The sequence below is a fragment of the Ursus maritimus genome, unplaced genomic scaffold (genome assembly GCF_017311325.1).
Source record: "Ursus maritimus isolate PB19 unplaced genomic scaffold, ASM1731132v1 scaffold_10, whole genome shotgun sequence".
Classification (NCBI taxonomy): domain Eukaryota; kingdom Metazoa; phylum Chordata; class Mammalia; order Carnivora; family Ursidae; genus Ursus; species Ursus maritimus.
Genome location: NW_024423344.1, coordinates 23,003,039 through 23,021,569, shown reverse-complemented (window position 1 = coordinate 23,021,569; position 18,531 = coordinate 23,003,039). Strand labels below are relative to the sequence as shown.

General features: G+C 39.9%; 1 protein-coding gene across 9 annotated transcripts in view; it reads left to right on the top strand.

Annotated features, from left to right (window-relative positions):
- Positions 1–17,667, top strand: part of CYSLTR2 (cysteinyl leukotriene receptor 2) — a 30,118-nt gene extending 12,451 nt beyond the window's left edge. For 4 of the 9 annotated variants that reach the window (XR_005832668.1, XR_572462.2, XR_572460.2 and 1 more), the window contains 3 exons: positions 445–572; positions 785–930; positions 2,651–3,492. Coding sequence is in view for 2 of the 9 variants with exons in the window: in XM_008706861.2 (XP_008705083.1) it covers positions 13,901–14,938 (1,038 nt within the window). In the remaining 7 variants the exon portion in view is untranslated. Of the gene's footprint in view, positions 1–444; positions 605–784; positions 931–2,650; positions 3,493–10,628; positions 10,940–13,899 lie in introns of those variants that run through there. The other 5 variants (XR_572465.2, XR_572464.2, XR_572463.2 and 2 more) reach the window with 5 other exon arrangements.
- Positions 17,668–18,531: the final 864 nt, after the last annotated feature.

Sequence of the window (18,531 nt, the reverse complement as noted above, 5' to 3'; positions counted from 1 at the left end):
GCTGTTTGGGGACTAATTGAGTTAGCACACAGAAGGAGCTTTGCAGAGTGCCGACTGCACAGTAAACACAACGCAGGTTGGCTGCTGCTCGTTTTGAGTGAACGAACATCTGTGGCTGATGGAGGACGTGGGCTTTTCCAGAACCCGCAGGCAGGTCTGGCAAAGGCGGGTAGCTTGAGTGAAGGAAGTGAGGGTAGCTGATGAAGTCAGCCAGCCAGGGGCCTGATGTTAACTTGCTGGAAGGATTTTCATGTGGGAGTTAGAAGTCCCAGAGACGGTGGCCACACAGAGGACCCAGAACGTCACCTAGTGGTAACATGGGAGGCTGCTGGCTGGCAGGTCTAGCTCTCCTGTCCTGGTGCTGACAGCTTAGGTGCTGCACAAAAGTCCCATCATTAATTCCTTGTAAAGATGATGCAGACTGCCCTGACCTTTATTCTCCAGAAGATTCTCTGTTCTTCAGCGGTTTATCGCCATCTCGCAGCATCCGGTTGTGTAATGCTTATCGCTTGCTGCTCCTCGGGGGATGTCTGTGTTGGTGTGTCTGAGTGCCTCAGTCTTCAGGTTCTGAGGTAGGTCACAGGCCCAGATCTCAGCACGGAAGGTGAGCACACGTGTGGGGGGCGCACAGCCCCAGTCAGTGCTGAGGGGGGAGGAGGGGCAGGAGGTGGGGGGCTGGGGGAGGTACTCTGTGACAGGGGGTCCTTAAAATGTGTTATTCTTTAAAAAAAAATGGTATTTTTCTAAGTACAGGTGAAACTAATCTCTGCGACATTTTGGACAGTTGCAGCTTTGCTCTGACCACGAGAACATTCCAGGCATCAATGGAAGCTATTCATCCACAGCAGATTTTAACTGGCCATGCAACACATTTGGTTTTCTTTGTAACTGAAATATGGAATCCCCATCTCCCCATCTTTTTTTTTAAAGGTATTTCTTTTTTTTTTTTAAGATTTTATTTATTTATTTGACAGAGAGCACAAGTAGGCAGAGTGGCAGGCAGAGAGAGAGGGAGAAGCAGGCTCCCCGTGGAGCAGGAAGCCCGATGTGGGACTCGATCCCAGGACCCTGGGATCATGACCTGAGCCGAAGGCAGACGCTTAACCGACCGAGCCACCCAGGCGCCCCCATCTCCCCATCTTTTCACTGTTTCTTCTTTGTTGTTTCATCACCAGTAAAGCCACAGGAGACAAAGCCTTAATTCTTTCTTTGTTCCCAGCCCCCTTTCAGTACAGGAGGCTGTTCACGTGCTCTTTCTCCTCTCCCACCAAGGCAGTAGAAATTAGGTTGTCCATTTATTTCCTGATTTTCCTTGAACTTACCTCTTCATGTATTTCTCAGCTTCCTGTCACATACTTCATTGGTCCAGCTGATTTTTACAGCCGCATATAGCAGGCGATTTCTTTTTCTTTTTCTTTTTTAAAACAGTCTAAAGGTTGAAGTGTGATGTGGTCAGATATATTTTATATGGGCGGGAAAGAACAATCAAAATGTTTTAAAGGATTCTCAAGAGAAAGTATTGAGCTAAATAAAATTTTGGAACTGAGCTGGTCTTGCTTTTAGCCTGCGGCTGTTAGCTAGACGAGGCTCTAGGAAGGGAATCAGTGTATTTTCTTTCTTACGCTTTCCAGGGATTAAGATGCTCTTGGAATCAAAGCTCTAGCTTCTGTAGGGTATCCTCTCCCTGCAGCTGAGGCTGTTTGTTAGCCACTGACCACTCCCACCCTCCTCCAGTCCCCTCCAGGGCCCAGAACCAATCCCAATCTCAGGCAGAGGTATAGAAGCAGCTCTGGAACTCAGTTACCCTGGAGGCTGATCTGATCCTGACTTTGTGCCTTGACTCTAAAGTTGGGCATCTCTCTTTTTCCTGAGCTTTGGTCTCCTCCTCATTAGGGAAAATGGACCCCTATCTTGGCATCCCTGGCCTGAGTCTCTGTGCCCAAGCCCTTGGGCTCTCCAAGACCCAGGGCCTCCCAAAACCCAGGGCCTCTAGAACTCAGGGCCTCTAGGACTCAGGGACTCCAGGATTCAGGGCCTCCAGGATTCAGGCCTCCAGATTCAGGGCCTCCAAAACCCAGGGCCTCCAGGAATCAAGGACGTCAGGACTCAGGACCTCTAGAACTCAGGGCCTCCAGGATTCAGGGCCTGCCTGTACTGACCCTCTCCTTGCACTGTGGCCTGGCTCTAAATGGTCTTGCAGCTTACAGACGAACTTCCTAATGAGTTCTGCCTTGGTCCCCAGTTGCTCAAGGAATCCCGGCTGCTGAAGTCTGGTTTTGGTTCCCCCACAGCCCTCAACTTCCTGGTGGAACACCTCTTACCATCTTTTCTGATGACCTCTTGTCTGTGGTTGTACCTGCTGGATTCCATGCATTCTCCCTATAACCCAAGCAAGGAAACTCAGACTTGCTGTTGAGAGAGATCAAAAGCAGAGAGCCATTATTCATGTCATCACAACAAAGGCCCTAAGAGGTGGCCCACAATTCTGCATATGAGAACTCTCATCTTGTCAGTCTACTCCTAGGCCTAAAGAAATCAATCTACACAAGTCAAAGTCACAGGGAAATAATTTTTAACCCAGAATTCTGGTTATTCTGGTTTGAACATTTATAATGGGGGGTTCTACATTCCCTTTATTGTAATCTTCCAGTTCACGATTCGAAGTCCACCCTTCCAGAGGGGCCCGATGAAGCGGATGGATTATTAGAAGGTTGCCTGGTAGAAACAGACTGAAAGCAAAGAAGTGGAGTGGTTTTGAGAGACTTTCATTAAACATGTCAGAATAATCCAAGAGTTATCAGTATTTCTGTACAGTATGCCTTCCTAGCAAACATGAAGAAGAAGAGTCTACTTTTTATACTTCATATGAACATGAGAACTGAGGTCATCAACCTCCTGGTCAATGGGATGACAGATGTTGAAGCGAGCTCAGAGGTTATTCCTACATACATTCCTGAGGGTGGAGAAGCTAGGGGGCATTTACCCACTACCAAGTACTATGTGAAGTGCTCTATCTATCTATCTATCTATCTCATTTAATGCTTATAACAACCCCATGAAATCGATGTTATATATATCCTTGTAGTGGTTTGAATTATGTCCCCCCAAAAGATATGTCTACGTCCTAATCCCAGGTACCTCTGAATGTGACCTTATTTGGAAATAGGATCTTTGTAGATAGATTTAGTTAAGATAAGGTCATAGTGGATTAAGATGGACCCTTAATCAAATGACCTGTGTTCTTGTAAGAGGAGAAGACAGAAACACAGAATGCATAGTTGGAAGATGATGTGAAGACACAGAAGAAAATACCATGGGACAGTTAAAAGCTTGGAGTGATGCATCCACAAGCCAAGGAATGCCAAAGGTTGCTGGTAACCACTAGAAGCTAGAAAAGGCAAGGGAGACTTCTTCCCTAAAGGCTTCTAATGGAGCATGGCCCTACTGACGCCTGGATTTCAGACTGCAAGGGAATAAATTTCTGTTGTTTAAGGCTCTGGGTTTGTGGTACTTTGTTAAGGCAGCCCTAGGAAATGAATACAATCACCATTTTGCAAATGAAGTAATGGATGCTCAGAAATGCTAATTTACCCAAAAGTACGTGCTTAGAACTCCCTGACTCCCAAACACTTGAACACTTGCTCGTTGAACTGGTCCATTAGGCGGGGGTTCTCTTTCTCATCTATCCAAAATCTTGTTCCAGAAAAATTATATAATAACATCAGCATTTCCCAAGTAGGATTGTGTAGAACATTAGTTCTATGGGGTATTAGAATGTGTTAATGCACAAAAGTTTTCAGGATCAAAAAAAGGGAGGGATACTGTGTGTAAATCAGGCTTTTTTTTTTTCTGTCTTCCTGCAGGACACTCATAGAGACTTTAACGTGCATTATGACTCTCCAAGAGAGGAATACTAGAGCTTACAGTAGTTCTCAAGCTGATTTAATCGTGGGAGGCTTGTCTTTCACAAAGCATCTTATGGAATTCATATTCTGTGGAAGATACTTTGGGAAGTGCTGAATTAAAGAAAAACGCTTTTCTTTTTTTGACATCATTTACATGTCAACCATGTTTTCTGAGTTACACGTTCACATAAGTGTCTGAAGGAGAATTGAAAAACATCCTTGCTGCATCAGAAATATATTTACGGGGCGCCTGGGTGGCACAACGGTTAAGCATCTGCCTTCAGCTCAGGGCGTGATCCCGGCGTTCTGGGATCGAGCCCCACATCAGGCTCCTCCACTATGAGCCTGCTTCTTCCTCTCCCACTCCCCCTGCTTGTGTTCCCTCTCTCGCTGGCTGTCTATCTCTGTCAAATAAATAAATAAAATCTTTTAAAATATATATATATATATTTACAAGCCATCTCTTTGGGTAGGTTAATTTAACTAATATTTTACCATACCTTTTTTATTCTTTAGATCATTATGTGTATTCTCAGAGTCAGTGTCTTTTAGTCAAAGACCACTGGGAACATACCTGTAGATGAACGAAGTTGGGACTATTGACTTGTGTGAAGGGGGAGTGCACATGAAGGGGAACTGGAGCATCTCAGAAAGAGGATGTTAGGAATTATAATAGGATTTACGCTTGCATTAGATAATTTGGGGTAAGATTCAAGGAAGCAGGACTTTGCAGGAACAAAAAGGGTTATTAGTTTGTATAACAGATTCTGAAAAACAGAGATCCATACTATCATATTCTGATAATGAAGACAGGTCCCCTGAAATCCTCCTGTTCTTTTCTAGACACCCAGGAAGCTTCCCTCCACCCATACCTCAAGCCACAGGCTGTTATGTAATATTTATACAGGTGCAGTAGTAAGTGTTTACTCTAGCAGAAAATTCTCTTTGGCTAGTTAAGGAGAAATTAAGGACTATGTTATTATCTATGACAACTCTGCCCAACAAATTTACATTTAAACCTGGGCTTTGTCAAAGATAAACAAAGCCAGATGCTAGTTAAAGGAAGGACAGATTTTAATTGGTAATATACTGTTGCAGTGGAGAAAAGAATCCGACATGAACTGAACTCAATTTCATTTTTTACAGAGGTGAGTGGATGTTTTTAAGGAAGAATGAAGGAATAGAGAAGGGATAAACAGATGCTCAGCAGAGTTAGGGAAGTAAACAATTACAAAAAATGGGAAGGGGAGGTTGGCCCATGTGAAATGCATCTGGGTTTGCTAACCGACACTTTTGAAGCTTAGGATCCTACCCTCCCACAGAGGCTGGGAGACAGGAGCCCTATCTTCAGGTGTTGGCTGGAACAAACAGTAGGTTCTTTTGATAGCCTTGAGTGTTTTCAGGCTCTACAAGAGGGGGACGTTATGGTCATCCTAGAGATGTTGCCTTGAACTGTTAAAAAAAGCTGTTAGTCCTTCATTAAGGAAGGCATGTGATGTAATGAGCACCGAGTTTAAGACTGATGAATCACAGGCCTGTACCCCTGAAACCAACAATACATTATATGTTGATTAACTGAATTTAAATAAAAAATGTTTTTTTTAAAAAAGAAAGTGTGGCAAACACAGGTTGAGAAGCCCTCATAAACTGTGTGAACAGTTGTTGCATATTTATATGGTTAGGCTAAAACCTAACCACATAACTATGTGCTAAAATAGCCTATTAGCTAAAATAGGCTAAAATTCCCTTCACAAATGTTTTCTCCTCCACCTACCACTAATTTGTATGTGTTTGGGCATGAGGCAAATTCTCTGGCTTAGAGTCATGTTATATCCTTCCCGTTTACATAAGCAAATATTTTTTTTATGTTGTAGTAGAAAATCTATTGAATGGGAAAATGATCATGACATTTTGTTTATAGGAAAATAGTTTACAGATTACAAAACAGCATTTACAACCTACCGTCATTTTTGTAATTTAAAAAAATGTTGACACTGGAAAAAAAAAAAAAAGCAAAAAACGGTTAGTCCTTTATTCAAGCCTTTATGGACCAAGTTGGAAGCCTATCAAGAAGAGGGCTCAGAGGAGCCTGGCTAGAGTTTGATCAAGGAGCGAGTCTCTGCCAGCTTCCAGAGCAGAAGTTGTACACTTTAAATAAATAAGACTCTTGCCAGGGTCAGAGATAAGTTATGAGTGATTCTTTCCAGTCACATTATTCCAACTCTGGTAGTTGTAGCTTGCATGGTATACACACCAGGCAGTCTATTATCTCTCCTGAGAGAGACTTCTCTCAATTAACCTGTGCCTGCCTCGGTCAGATGTCTGTGTATTCTTTTTAAGAAAACATGATTCATGGAAGGGTGGTAATTTTAAACATCTGACATCCTCTAACAATGATCTTGAAAACACAGGGTAAGTCAGTGTGTGGCAGGTGAGTGTCAGCCCGACGTCCACATAAGAAGTAGACGAGTAGTAACTGGGAATTTAAGAATCATTTATCACAATAGGAATGAGTCTTTTTCTTTATTTGAGCATCTGTGGTGGAGAGGATTTGAGGTGGACAGATTCCTTCAATGGAGTCAAACAGGTCCTGCAAAGCAGGCTGGAAGGTTGCTGAAGAAAATAAAGTAGTGATTTCTATCCGGGTTAGATCCAATCTTCATTCGCACTCCCAAAGGGTTAGGTTTTGCTGATAGGGTTGTAAAGACCTCAGCAGAAGCATTTTGTTGATATGGGGTCAATACACAATTTTTATAAGACTGAAATTGGGGTTAATTATGTGAGGGAAACTTAACTCTCAGAAGGGATATAGAGAAGAAAATTTACATCTTGAAGTGTTTTTTTATTTGTTTTTTGTTTGCTTGGTTTTAGTTATTAAATTTTGTCAGTAATCCGTTAAATTCAGAACAGTAGCTATGTTCTAAGAAAAAACATCCCAGAGGGGTGTCTGGGTGGCTCAGTTAAGTGTCTGACCCATGAGCTCAGATCTTGGTCTCAGGGTTGTGAGTTCAAACCCCACATTGGGCTCCATGCTGGGTGTGAAACCTACTTAAAAAAAAAAAAAAGAATAGAAAAAAAGAAAAGAAAAACCAGAGAATTTTGTTTTCTCTTATGTGGCAAAGACTGAAATGGGTCACAGGATGAAGATAAAGGAAATCATATTAGTTAATAGGGTAAAAATACAATGATCAATGAAATGAGTAGTAAAGGGAAAGAAAAGGGTCCTAAAGAATCAGAAAATTAATTTTGTCTGTCTTGTGTGAAAGCTGTCTGCTTCTGTAGTCAATGATCTGTCCTCCTGTAAATCAACAGCTTCTGGAGGATTTCTAAAAATCTTCAGTTTGAGGTCTTTCAAAGGAATGGACTTCCAGTGTTTGGGGGGAAGTTCTGTGTGTCTTTTTAGTTGGGAGACATGAGTCTAAAAATTAAAATATTGGAGTGTTAATGCAGTGTCAGTTGTTAAAGATAGCAATAGGGTCCTCTCCATCTAGGTTCAAGAGAAGTTTTTCTCTGATGTCTTTTCCAGAAGACCAAATATCTATGTTTCAGATCACACAGAGACTGCTTTGGGAATATTTTGGAAATGCAACTTTCCTGTAATCATCATAGTAGATCACAATAAAATAGGATGAAGGATTGGAAGTAATTCCCAAATGCATAAGGCAGTTTGTTATGTACTCAGGAGGAGGTAATTTGTGGGTTTTGGGGGGATTGATCTCATTGCCTGCAATCAAGGCCAATGGAAATACTTCAATCATTAGAAGTTGGAGGGTGTTAGAATTCCATTAGTTCTTGTTACTCTCCCTGTTGTTTATGGATAAGGACAGTGAGGTTTCTAAGTAAAAGTTAAAGCTTTACTGTTCTTTGATGACTCTGTCAGTGAAATGTGTGTCTCTTACAGAAAAGACAAGTTGGGATTCCCAAATTAAGCAATTTTTTCCCTACCATACAGCCAGAGCTCTGTAGTAAAGAAAAGCCCCAACACATTCTGAGAATAAACAATACTCAGAGCACATCCATAGACCTTCTGGAGATGTTCAAAAGGAGCCTTGGGACTGTGGTTGTCCATGTTCTACCTTTACAGACTTGCTAGAATTGTGTTGATGGCAGATTGGGCATGCATGGGAGCATCCTTAGCGATAGCCTTCAGGTTACCCTGTCGGTGTTGGTTTAATACCATCGCCAGTTTATCTCTGCTGTTGTAGGTAATATCATGAAGCAGCCTTGCTAAACTCTACTTTTATTATGACTGTCTCTTTGGGTAATAGCAAAGCATCTCAAGGTTCTTTGATTCATTGTTTATAGGAGTCTTGTAGTGTCAGGAAATCTCTATTTCTAAAGCATTTTGAATTCAAGGATGAATCCAAAATCATATTCTGTATATCAGTATAAATATTTGTTCTTTTATCCTTTTGTCAGCAAGTTTGGGTAAAGGCAATTAACTTAGTCATCTGAATTTATTTTATTTCAAGGTAAACCTTATATTTCAAGGGTAAAAATTGTGTAGGAGGTTATGTGATTGGCTGAAAAGTCCCAAGTCATTTCTATCAAAGGAAAGTCTGTACAACAGGGAAACTACTTTTTTTTTTTTAAGATTTTATTTATTTATGTGACAGAGAGACAGCCAGCGAGAGAGGGAACACAGCAGGGGGAGTGGGAGAGGAAGAAGCAGGCTCCCAGCAGAGGAGCCCAATGTGGGACTCGATCCCGGAACGCCAGGATCATGCCCTGAGCCAAAGGCAGACGCTTAACGACTGCGCTACCCAGGTGCCCCTGGAAAACTACTTTTTTAAAGTAATCCCTACACCCAACATGGGGCTTGAACTCAGGACCCAGAGATCAAGAGTCCCACGCCCTGCCTACTGAGCCAGCCAGGTGCCTCCAACAGGGAGACTATTAAGTTTAGTGGAGACCACAGAACTAAATTGACAAAGTTGACTTAAAGCTTCTAGAAGCCTTGTTGGAGCTGCTCTAGCCCTTAAACAAGATGGTTACACAGTGGCTACTAGGTCTAATGAAAGACAAATCAAAAGTTGATCTCTGATGATTCCCATGTAACCCAGTCAGAAAATCTAGTGCTTGTTCAGATTTGTCATGACCAAAAAGGAGAAAAGGTTTGTGAATCTAGAACCCTGGGAAAAAGTCTTTTTACACTCACTTATAGTAATCTTTGCATTTAAACACAAACATGCTTCTTTTAACTTAGAAAGTATGTAATCACTGAAAGATATTTATATTAGCATATTTTACCTAAGTATAATCAACTTTTTAGGGGTAACTTACAGCTTTTTTATTACTTGTTTGACAAACCAAAACAGTGTAATAGTTTTAGATTAATTAAAATTCAAAGGATTTTTAGAAATCTAATTATTCCCAGTTTTCCTTCCTTTCATAGGATGAAAGAACAAAGCTTGTAAACCCCTTGACCATTGTAGTAAAACCCCAAGATGGTTTGGGCGCAAAAGACAAATTAATGGTTTTATCCTAAATTTGGGGGCTTGAATTTGGGAAAGAAAGAATCAGGAGTAGTTGCTTAAAGAGAGAAGATATAACTCATAAGTACCTAGAGTTAAGAAATAATTATAGGAAACATTGTTAAAACACTTTCTAGAAACTTTGTTTTGTTTTGTTTTTTATTTAATTTATTTATTTTTTAAGTTCCATGAGTCATTACTTGCGTATAACACCCAGTGCACCGTGCAATACGTGCCCTCCTTACTACCCATCCCCAGCATTTTGAAAGTAAGGAATCTTTTAAAAAATGATTTGAAAGTGTGTCAGAAGCACTGAAATTTAACAGAATATTTTATTGACAAAAAGAAATCTTTACTACTGAGTATAAAATAACCTAATTATTTTATGTTAAAAAGATTCTAATTCTAATTTTACTCTTTTTGTACATTATTCATGTTAAACAAGCTACAGTAAAGGATTTATTAATATGCCCTCATATGTATGCATTTAGGTATTCACAAATGTATAAATACACTAATAAGTAATGAATTTAAAATATTAAACTATAGCTTTAAAATTAAATCTATTAAATAAAACAATGTGTGTATCAAATTTACCCTGAATAAACTATTTCAGTTTTCTTAATAAACAAACAGAAAATCATATTCATTATCTTGTATACGTATTTGTATTTCTCCGTATTAATTATTTATATTAATTATCACCTTGACCAAAGTAATCAACCTTCCTTTTCATCAAGCATAAGAACAATTAGAGGAGAGAAAATAAAGACTAATTTAGATATTTTTCTGTCTACTAGCATTTGTCATACAATTTAAACAGTTTTGAAGTATAATATAATTAAAAAGTATAATTCAAAGGCATTTACACATTTTGTTCATCTATTACCCTTGTAAAAAATAAATTAAAATGTATATTAGTTCAATTCATTATATTGAATAACCACTGTTTTGTATCTATTTCTTATTTAGAAATTGTTTAGGCATCCAAAGATTATTTATTAACTATTTGTCTAAGGTCTTCAAGTTAGTTAAGTTTCAGGAAATTATAGTTTTGGCTGAAACATTAAATTCTTATGATTTGTCTCAAAGAATGTCATAAAATTAATTCTTTAAAAAGGATTCATTGTTATCACTCTTTTTAGTTAAATACAATTTTATGCATATAATTTTAAATTTTAAACAAGTTATGGAAATAGTGGAATATTGCTTAATTCATAAATCCCATGCAGGAAATTCCGTTTAATCAAAGGAAATTTAACCCTGGCCTTGTTCAGATCAAAATATTGTGCTGACACTAGTTATCATATACTAAATTAATTTTTTAAAAAGACTCTGAAATATGCCAAAATGGATATCTTCTTTTAACTTGAAAATAATGCCCTTTCTTTTTTTTTCTTGCAATTGTAATAATAAAAGCTATATGCAAATACACTTTTACTGTCCAGAAAATGAAATACATCTTAATAACTTTGTCTTCCTTTATTTCAGACATTTTGCCTGTTTAGACCAAACATTCCTAGAATATGCACATAAAAAGTGAAGGACTCTTTTGATCAGGTAATCATTCATTTCCTAAGAGAGGGAGAAAGAGAAAGAGGAATTGAAGGAAGAAAAAAAAGGAAGGGGAACTTGCTTTACATGAATATGACATTAACACTAAAAAAAGACAATTTTTACATGAACTATATTGAATATTGAACCAGACTTGAATGCATGAAATAAACTCTACTTAGTTGTGGTGCATAATTCTTTTTGTAATATTGCTAAATTTTATTTGCTAATATTTTGCTAAGAGATTTTGTGTCCATATTCATAAGGAATATTGGTTTGTAGTCCTTTGTTTTATACTATGTCTAGTTTTAATATCAAGATAATACTAGCTTCATAAAATAAATTGGGATGTGTATCCTCCTCTCCTATTTTCTGGAAGAGATTGTACGGAATTGGTGTTAATTCTTATTTAAATATGGCAGAATTTGGTGGAATTCTCCAGTGATACCCCCTGGACTTGGAGATTCCTTTTTAGAGTTTTAAATTGTAATTATCTCGGTAGTTCTAATTATCATTTTGTATTTAGTGAGTTGGGGTAGGTTTTTTTTTTAAGGAATTAGTCCATTTCACTTAAGTTATCAAATTTATGTGCGTAGAGGTGTTCATAGTATTCCCTTATACTACTGATGTCTGCGTGTCTATAATTATAACTCCTGTTTCATTCCTGATAATGGCAATTTGTGTCTGCTCTATTTTTACTTTTGTCTGTCTTGCTGTAGGTTTGTCAATTGTATTGATCTTTTCAGAGAACCAGTTCTTTCTTTCACTATTTTTCTCTATTTTTTTTCTGTTTTTAATTTCCTTGATTTCTGCTTTTACCTTTTTATTTCCCTTCTTTTGCTTGCTTTGGGTTTATTTCATTTTTTTTTTTTTTCCCTTAAAGTAGGCTCCATGCTCAGCTTGGAGCCCAGCGCAGGGCTTGAACTCATGACCCTGAGATCAAGACCTGAGCTGAGATCAAGATTCAGACACCTAACCAACCGAGCCATCTACGTTCCCCGAGTTTATTTCACTTTTCAAGGGCTTTTTTTTAGCTTCTTGAGATGGTAGCTTAGATGACTGACTTAAAACTTTTTCTTTGGTAGTGTATATGCATTTAGTATTATACGGTTTCCTCTCAGCACTGTTTTTGCTATACCCCACAAATTTTGATAGGATGCATTTTCATTTTTATTCAGTTCAATATATTATTTGGTTTCCCTTGAGACGTCCTCTTTGACCCATGGAATGTTTAGAAGCATGTTGTTTAGTTTCCAAGCACTTGGGGATTTTCTGTATTTCTGCTGTTGATTTCTAGTTTGATTCCACAGTAGTTAGAGAGCACACTCTGTATGATTTCAGTTCTTTTAAATCTGTTGAGGTTTGTCTTATGGCCCAGGATGTGGTTTATTTGAGTATATGTTCTGTGGGCACTTGAAAAGAGTGTGTCTTCTGCTTTTGTTGAATAGAGTAGTTTATAAATTTCGATTGGTTCCTGTTGGTTGACGTTGTATTTGAGGTTTTCCATATTCTTGCTGAGTTTTTGTCTATTTGCTCTCTCAGTTATTGAGACAGGGTTTTGAAATTACCAACTATAACTGTGGACTTATGTATTTCTCCTTTCAAATCTATCAGTTTTTCCTTCACATGGTTTGCAACGCTGTTGTTTGGTGCATACACATTCAGAACTGGTGTGGTTTTTTTGGCAGATTAACTATTTATTCATTATATAATGTCCCTCTCTCAGATTTTCTCTGTTCTGAAGTTTACTTCATCTGATATTAAGAGCCATCCCTGATTTCCTTTCATTAAGGTTTGCATGACGTATATGTTTTTCATCCTCTTACTTTCAACCTGCCAATACTGTTATTTGAAATGAATTTCTTATATACAGCATATAATATATATAATATATACAGCATATATTATATACAGCATATTTTATCTATATATCTATATCTATATATTCCGGTCTGCCAATCTGTATTTTAATTAGTATATTTAAACTAGTTATATTTAATGTAATTATTGATTTGCTAAGGATAAGTCTGCCATTTTATTATATTTTTCTGTTTGCATTATCTATTTTCTTTTTCCTATCTTCCTGTTGGTTATTTGAACACTTTTCAGAATTCCATTTTGATTTATCTCTGGTGTTTTTGAGCATATCTATTTGTATAGCTTTTTAATGGCTGCTCCAGGTGTTACATTACACATACATCACTTACCACAGTCTATTGGCATCAGTGTTTTACCAACTCAAGGGAAGCGTGGAAACTTTACCTCCTTTGTGTCCCTTTAACCTCCTCCATTTACAATATAACTATTTTTAAAAATTCCCCTATATCACATCAGGCAATGTTAGAGTTTTTGTTTCAATCATCAAACATAACTTAGACTCAAAAAGAGAAGAAAATCCTATGGTACTTACCTATATTTTTGCTTTTCATGTTCTTTTTTGATGTTCCTAGGTTCCTTCTTTTATTGATTCTTTTCTGTGCGGAGGACTTCTTTTAGCCATTCATTTAGGGTAGGTCTGCTGGCAACAAATTCTCTTAGTTTTCCATCATCTGAGAATGTCTTGACTTCTCCTTCATATTCGAAGGGTATTTTTGCTGGATATAGAACTCTGGGTTGTTAGACTTCTGTTTCAGCACTTGAAAATGTTGTGTCAATTCCTTTTGTCTTCCATGCATTCTGAGATGAGACATCTGCTCTCTGGTAGATATAAACTGCAGTATTAACATAAGCACTGGGCCAAAGGTCTCCCAAGTTTGAGGCTTCAGCTTCAACCAAATAAATTAACGTTCATTTTGCATTCTAGAAATTTATCATGAACTGTAATGGAACATACAGTAAAGACTTTTCTGATTTTTTTTTACTCAGGTAGCAAAGGAAAGCAAGTATTTCTCCATTTTGTTAAAATCTGGAGAGATGTAAGTAATGAGCAAGAAGTAATGTTTTGTGTCTGTTCCTTTTTAATCCAGCATGGAGAGAAAACTTATGTCCTTGCCTCCATCCACCTCCATGCCAGAAATGGAACCCAATGGCACCTTCAGCAGTAACAACAGCAACGGGAACTGTACAATTGAAAACTTCAAAAAGGACTTTTACCCCACTGTGTACCTGATAATATTTGTCTGGGGAACCTTGGGAAATGGCTTTTCCATATATGTTTTCCTGCAGTCTTATAAGAAGTCCACATCTGTGAATGTTTTCATGCTAAACCTGGCCATTTCAGATTTCTTATTCACAAGTACACTACCCTTCAGAGCTGACTATTACCTCAGAGGCTCCAATTGGATATTTGGGGACCTGGCCTGCAGGATTATGTCTTATTCTCTGTATGTCAACATGTACAGCAGCATTTATTTCCTGACTGTGCTGAGCATCGTGCGTTTCCTGGCAACTGTTCACCCCTTCCGGCTCCTCCACGTCGCCAGCATCCGGAGTGCCTGGACTCTGTGTGGGATCATATGGATCCTTATCATGGCTGCCGCAGTAGTGCTTCTGAACAATGGCTCTGAGCGGAAGGGCAGTGCCGTATTGTGCTTGGAGCTGAATATCAACAAAATTGTTAAACTGCAGACCATGAACTACGTCGCCTTGGTGATAGGCTTCCTGCTGCCGTTCTGCATGCTCAGCATTTGTTACCTGCTGATCATTCGAGCTCTGTTAAAGGTGGAGGTCCCAGAATTGGGTCTGCGGGTTTCTCACAAGAAGGCACTTATCACCATCATCATTGCCTTGATCATCTTCCTCCTGTGTTTCCTGCCCTATCACATACTGAGGACCCTCCACCTGCTTGTGTGGAAAGTGGAGATATGCGAAGAGAAGCTGCATAAAGCTGTGGTCATCACGCTGGCCTTGGCAGGAGCCAATAGCTGCCTCAATCCTTTGCTCTACTACTTTGCTGGGGAAAATTTTAAGGAAAAACTAAGGTCTACACTCAGAAAAGATCACCTACAGGAGACAAAGTGCAGCATTCCTGTCTGCACGTGGTTGAAAAAGGAAACACAGGTTTAAGGGGTCAGTAGGTGAGGCCTGGTCTTGTATGGTTGTGCTGACCTTCATTCACACATAGTCTCAGATGACTGTGTATTTACACCATTTCCATCAAAGGTCGATCACGTTCTACTTCAAACATTTTATTAGGTGTGTTTGCAGTGGTTGAGTCTAGATGAGAAATGTAGCAGGCCAAATCGCTACTGGTCTTGCAACCTAAGATGTCAGCTTAGCACATTGTGTGCTTCTTTTCATCAGACTCTGCAGCAGATCTTGGTCCCACCAGACATTCTAAATTAACTTTAAAATAACCTCAAGCTCCCCAGCTTCTCCAGCTCCTCTTCCATCTTCAATCCCCTAAGATATAGCCGGTTAACAAAGCTAAAGGAGGTTCCAGAGCAGATAAGAAAAGCATCCTAAGAATTCACTGAAAAGACTGTGAAGAAGGCTGCCCTTTAATGAAGCAGAGTCAAGGTCCCAAACAGGAGCAGTGAGAGAGAAAGGGAGAGAAGGACTGGGGCAAGAAAGAGCTGGTGAAAAGTAGGGAAAAGGAGAAATTTCATTTTGCGTGGGGAGAGAGGCTCTAGCACACTGAAGGCAAGAAGGTTCTCTTTGCCTCTCTCTTGCCAGGGGGCCAGAAAGGATAGGAAGAGGAGGAGGAGGAACTGGGCCATTGCCTAGGGGTGGAGGGATTATGTGTGAAAGAGCTGAGAAGAGGAGGTCGATTTTACTCTTGGGATTTGGATTTGGACTGACTTCACTGCAGTCCTCAGTCTTGCACATTAATCCATCAAGATGGAAGCCAGAAGAGAGGTGGTTGCTGTAAGTGTTTGTTTGGGCACTGAGAGAGAGGGTGGGGTAGAGGATAAGTTGCAAAGGTTGTTGTACCCCTGAAATTCTATTAGTATTTTGGCAAAACATGAATAAGGTCGTTTTCCTTTTGAGGGAGTATAGAAAACTGGATAGTGGAAAGGGGTTCTTTCTGTCCACTGAAACAAAGCTAGGGAGACTACCAACTGCTACCTCCCAGACCACTGTACCATCAACGATGGGATGCCCTCTCTGTGCGGGGCAGACTGTGCCAGACACTTCACATTCAGTAACCCCATTTAACTCTCTCACCAAAGCCTGTGTTTCTACTTTACAAATGAAGAAACTGAAGCTCAGAGAAATTAAGAAGCTTATTCAAGTTCACAAAGCTTGTCAAAGTTTAAAAAATAGCCGTGGAGTAGGGTAGCCACCACTCTCCCTACAAACCTCCAGGAAGATTGGTTGAAAGTCTGAATAAAATTTCCCTTTCCCCACCAGGCACCTAGTCCTCCTCATTCTCACAAGATTTTCTCTTTGGGAGTTACTGACCTCAGGCAGAGTGGAGTGTGGGAGGGAGGTGGTGATCTCAAGCTAGCGAGAAAGGGAATGTCTTCATAGTAAACAAGAACCGTAGGGCTCTTCCCTTACTCACCGTCAGAAAGCTGACAGACTCATATCCTGTCAAAACAGGAACCTGCAGGATTCCCCTGTGGGGAAACTATCCAACCCAAGAAAAAGACTAATAGATACAGACTGTTGAGGATTTCCCAACACAGAAGCCAGCACCTACCCTATTACCTACCTGACAGGGAAGCCCACACTGCAACTAATCCCTTCCATTCAGAGAGCATCTAGTCAACCTGTTAGATCCTCACTCTCAATTATGAACAGTCAATGACCACTACACGTTGGGGGCAGGGAGGGGGGGCACGGGTCAAGGCCCAAACATGAAAAACACCTACAAATAAATGAGAGGGTAGATAGAGACATTTTCGGTATGAAAGGTCTCAACACTTTTATCACCCTTGCACTTTTTATCAGAAACCCACTGAGGATGTGCTCTTCCAAAATACATGATTAAGCCAAGATAGAGGAAAACATGGCATCTAGGAAACAAGGAATCCAACACAGGAGAAAGGTGAACAACATGAGATGGTGGTGGTAGCAGAAAAACAAGAAACTAATTGATTTGCACACATTGGAGGGATTTATATTTTTCTTGAAGAACTTGGGATGAACCAGAGAAAATACATAGCAAAATAAGCAAGGGAAAAGACACTGTGATCATTGAATGCTAGCAGAAAGAAACAGTTGCTTAAGAACAGAAATATAGGGGCGCCTGGGTGGCACAGCGGTTAAGCGTCTGCCTTCGGCTCAGGGCGTGATCCCGGCGTCATGGGATCGAGCCCCACATCAGGCTCTTCCGCTATGAGCCTGCTTCTTCCTCTCCCACTCCCCCTGCTTGTGTTCCCTCTCTCGCTGGCTATCTCTATCTCTGTCGAATAAATAAATAAAATCTTTAAAAAAAAAACAAAACAGAAATATAATCTCAGTACACTACATGGCTTGGCTGTGAATAATGTTTACACAGAGAATAATGTAAATAACAAAATATTGTGATAGAACTTTTTTAAGAAATGAGAGGAAATGTATGTGGGGGAGGGGTGTAAGAAGTCCAGGTCTCCATCTTCCATCACAGAAAATGCATAACAACTAAAGCTAGAGAACGATCAAAGCTGTAGAAAAATGTTATTTAGCAATAGGAACTACAGTCCAGAAGAAAGAGTGGGAAGGATGGACAGGGATGGCCTCGGGAGAGTTTGGGGTGGGACAATAGGGTGGAGATTTCTCTTTTCCTTTTAAGAATTTTTAGCCATCTAACTTGTAAATATGTATTGTGGAAATAAAAATTAAGTTGAAATTAAACTTTAAAAGTCAAATTAATTCTGTGGGTTTTGTTTGTTTGTTTGTTTAAGAAATGAGACAGAAAAGAAAGGTCACCAGAAATGGGCACTGAACATTGACAGGAGAAAGGAAAGCAGGGAATGCCTAGACTTGGATTTGGACCTCTGAGGGAGGCCCACCTGGCCCTGTCATGGGAGGGGAGACCCCTCTTGGGATGATCGGAGTCACTTGCTGGGATCAGAGATGATTTAGTATATCAGGATATTTTTTAATCACAAGCAGCAGAAAACCCAACTTCAAGTGGCTTAAACAATCACTATCTCACATAACTTAACATCCAGAGAGAAGTTAGACTTCAGGCACTATTTAGCAGAGGCTTCTGGGAGCCTTCTTCCCCAGGTATTGGCTTAGTCTGCTGGCTAAATCCTCTCAGGGGGACAAGCTGACTGCGAGCAGCCTGAGGCTACCTACTTCCTTACTATATCCGGGAGAAGAAACAGGGCATCTCCTGCTCCAAGCATTTAACCAAAGTCCTCAGGCTTCCTTTTGATCAGAACTACTCAGATGACACCCTGGCTCCTAAACTAGACTAAGGAAGGGATCTCTCTGATGGAGCAAGGATGGTCAGAGTCTACACCCGCAGGAGGGTTAAACCCACTGAAATCTCAGCTGCGAGAAGGGTGAAATGGAACTTGCAGAGGCCACGTATCCTGCACTGCAGGTGAGGTGGAAAAGAACTACCAGCCAGCCAGGCATCCAAGCCCAGTGTGGCTGGTACCCGCGCAGCAGCCCCAGCGGCTCAGGAGGGTGACGGCGTGATGTGTTAGAAGAAGCATGAAAGCTAAAATACGAGTTCATATTGTAAAGTCATAAGGATTTTCAAAGGGTGATTAGAAATC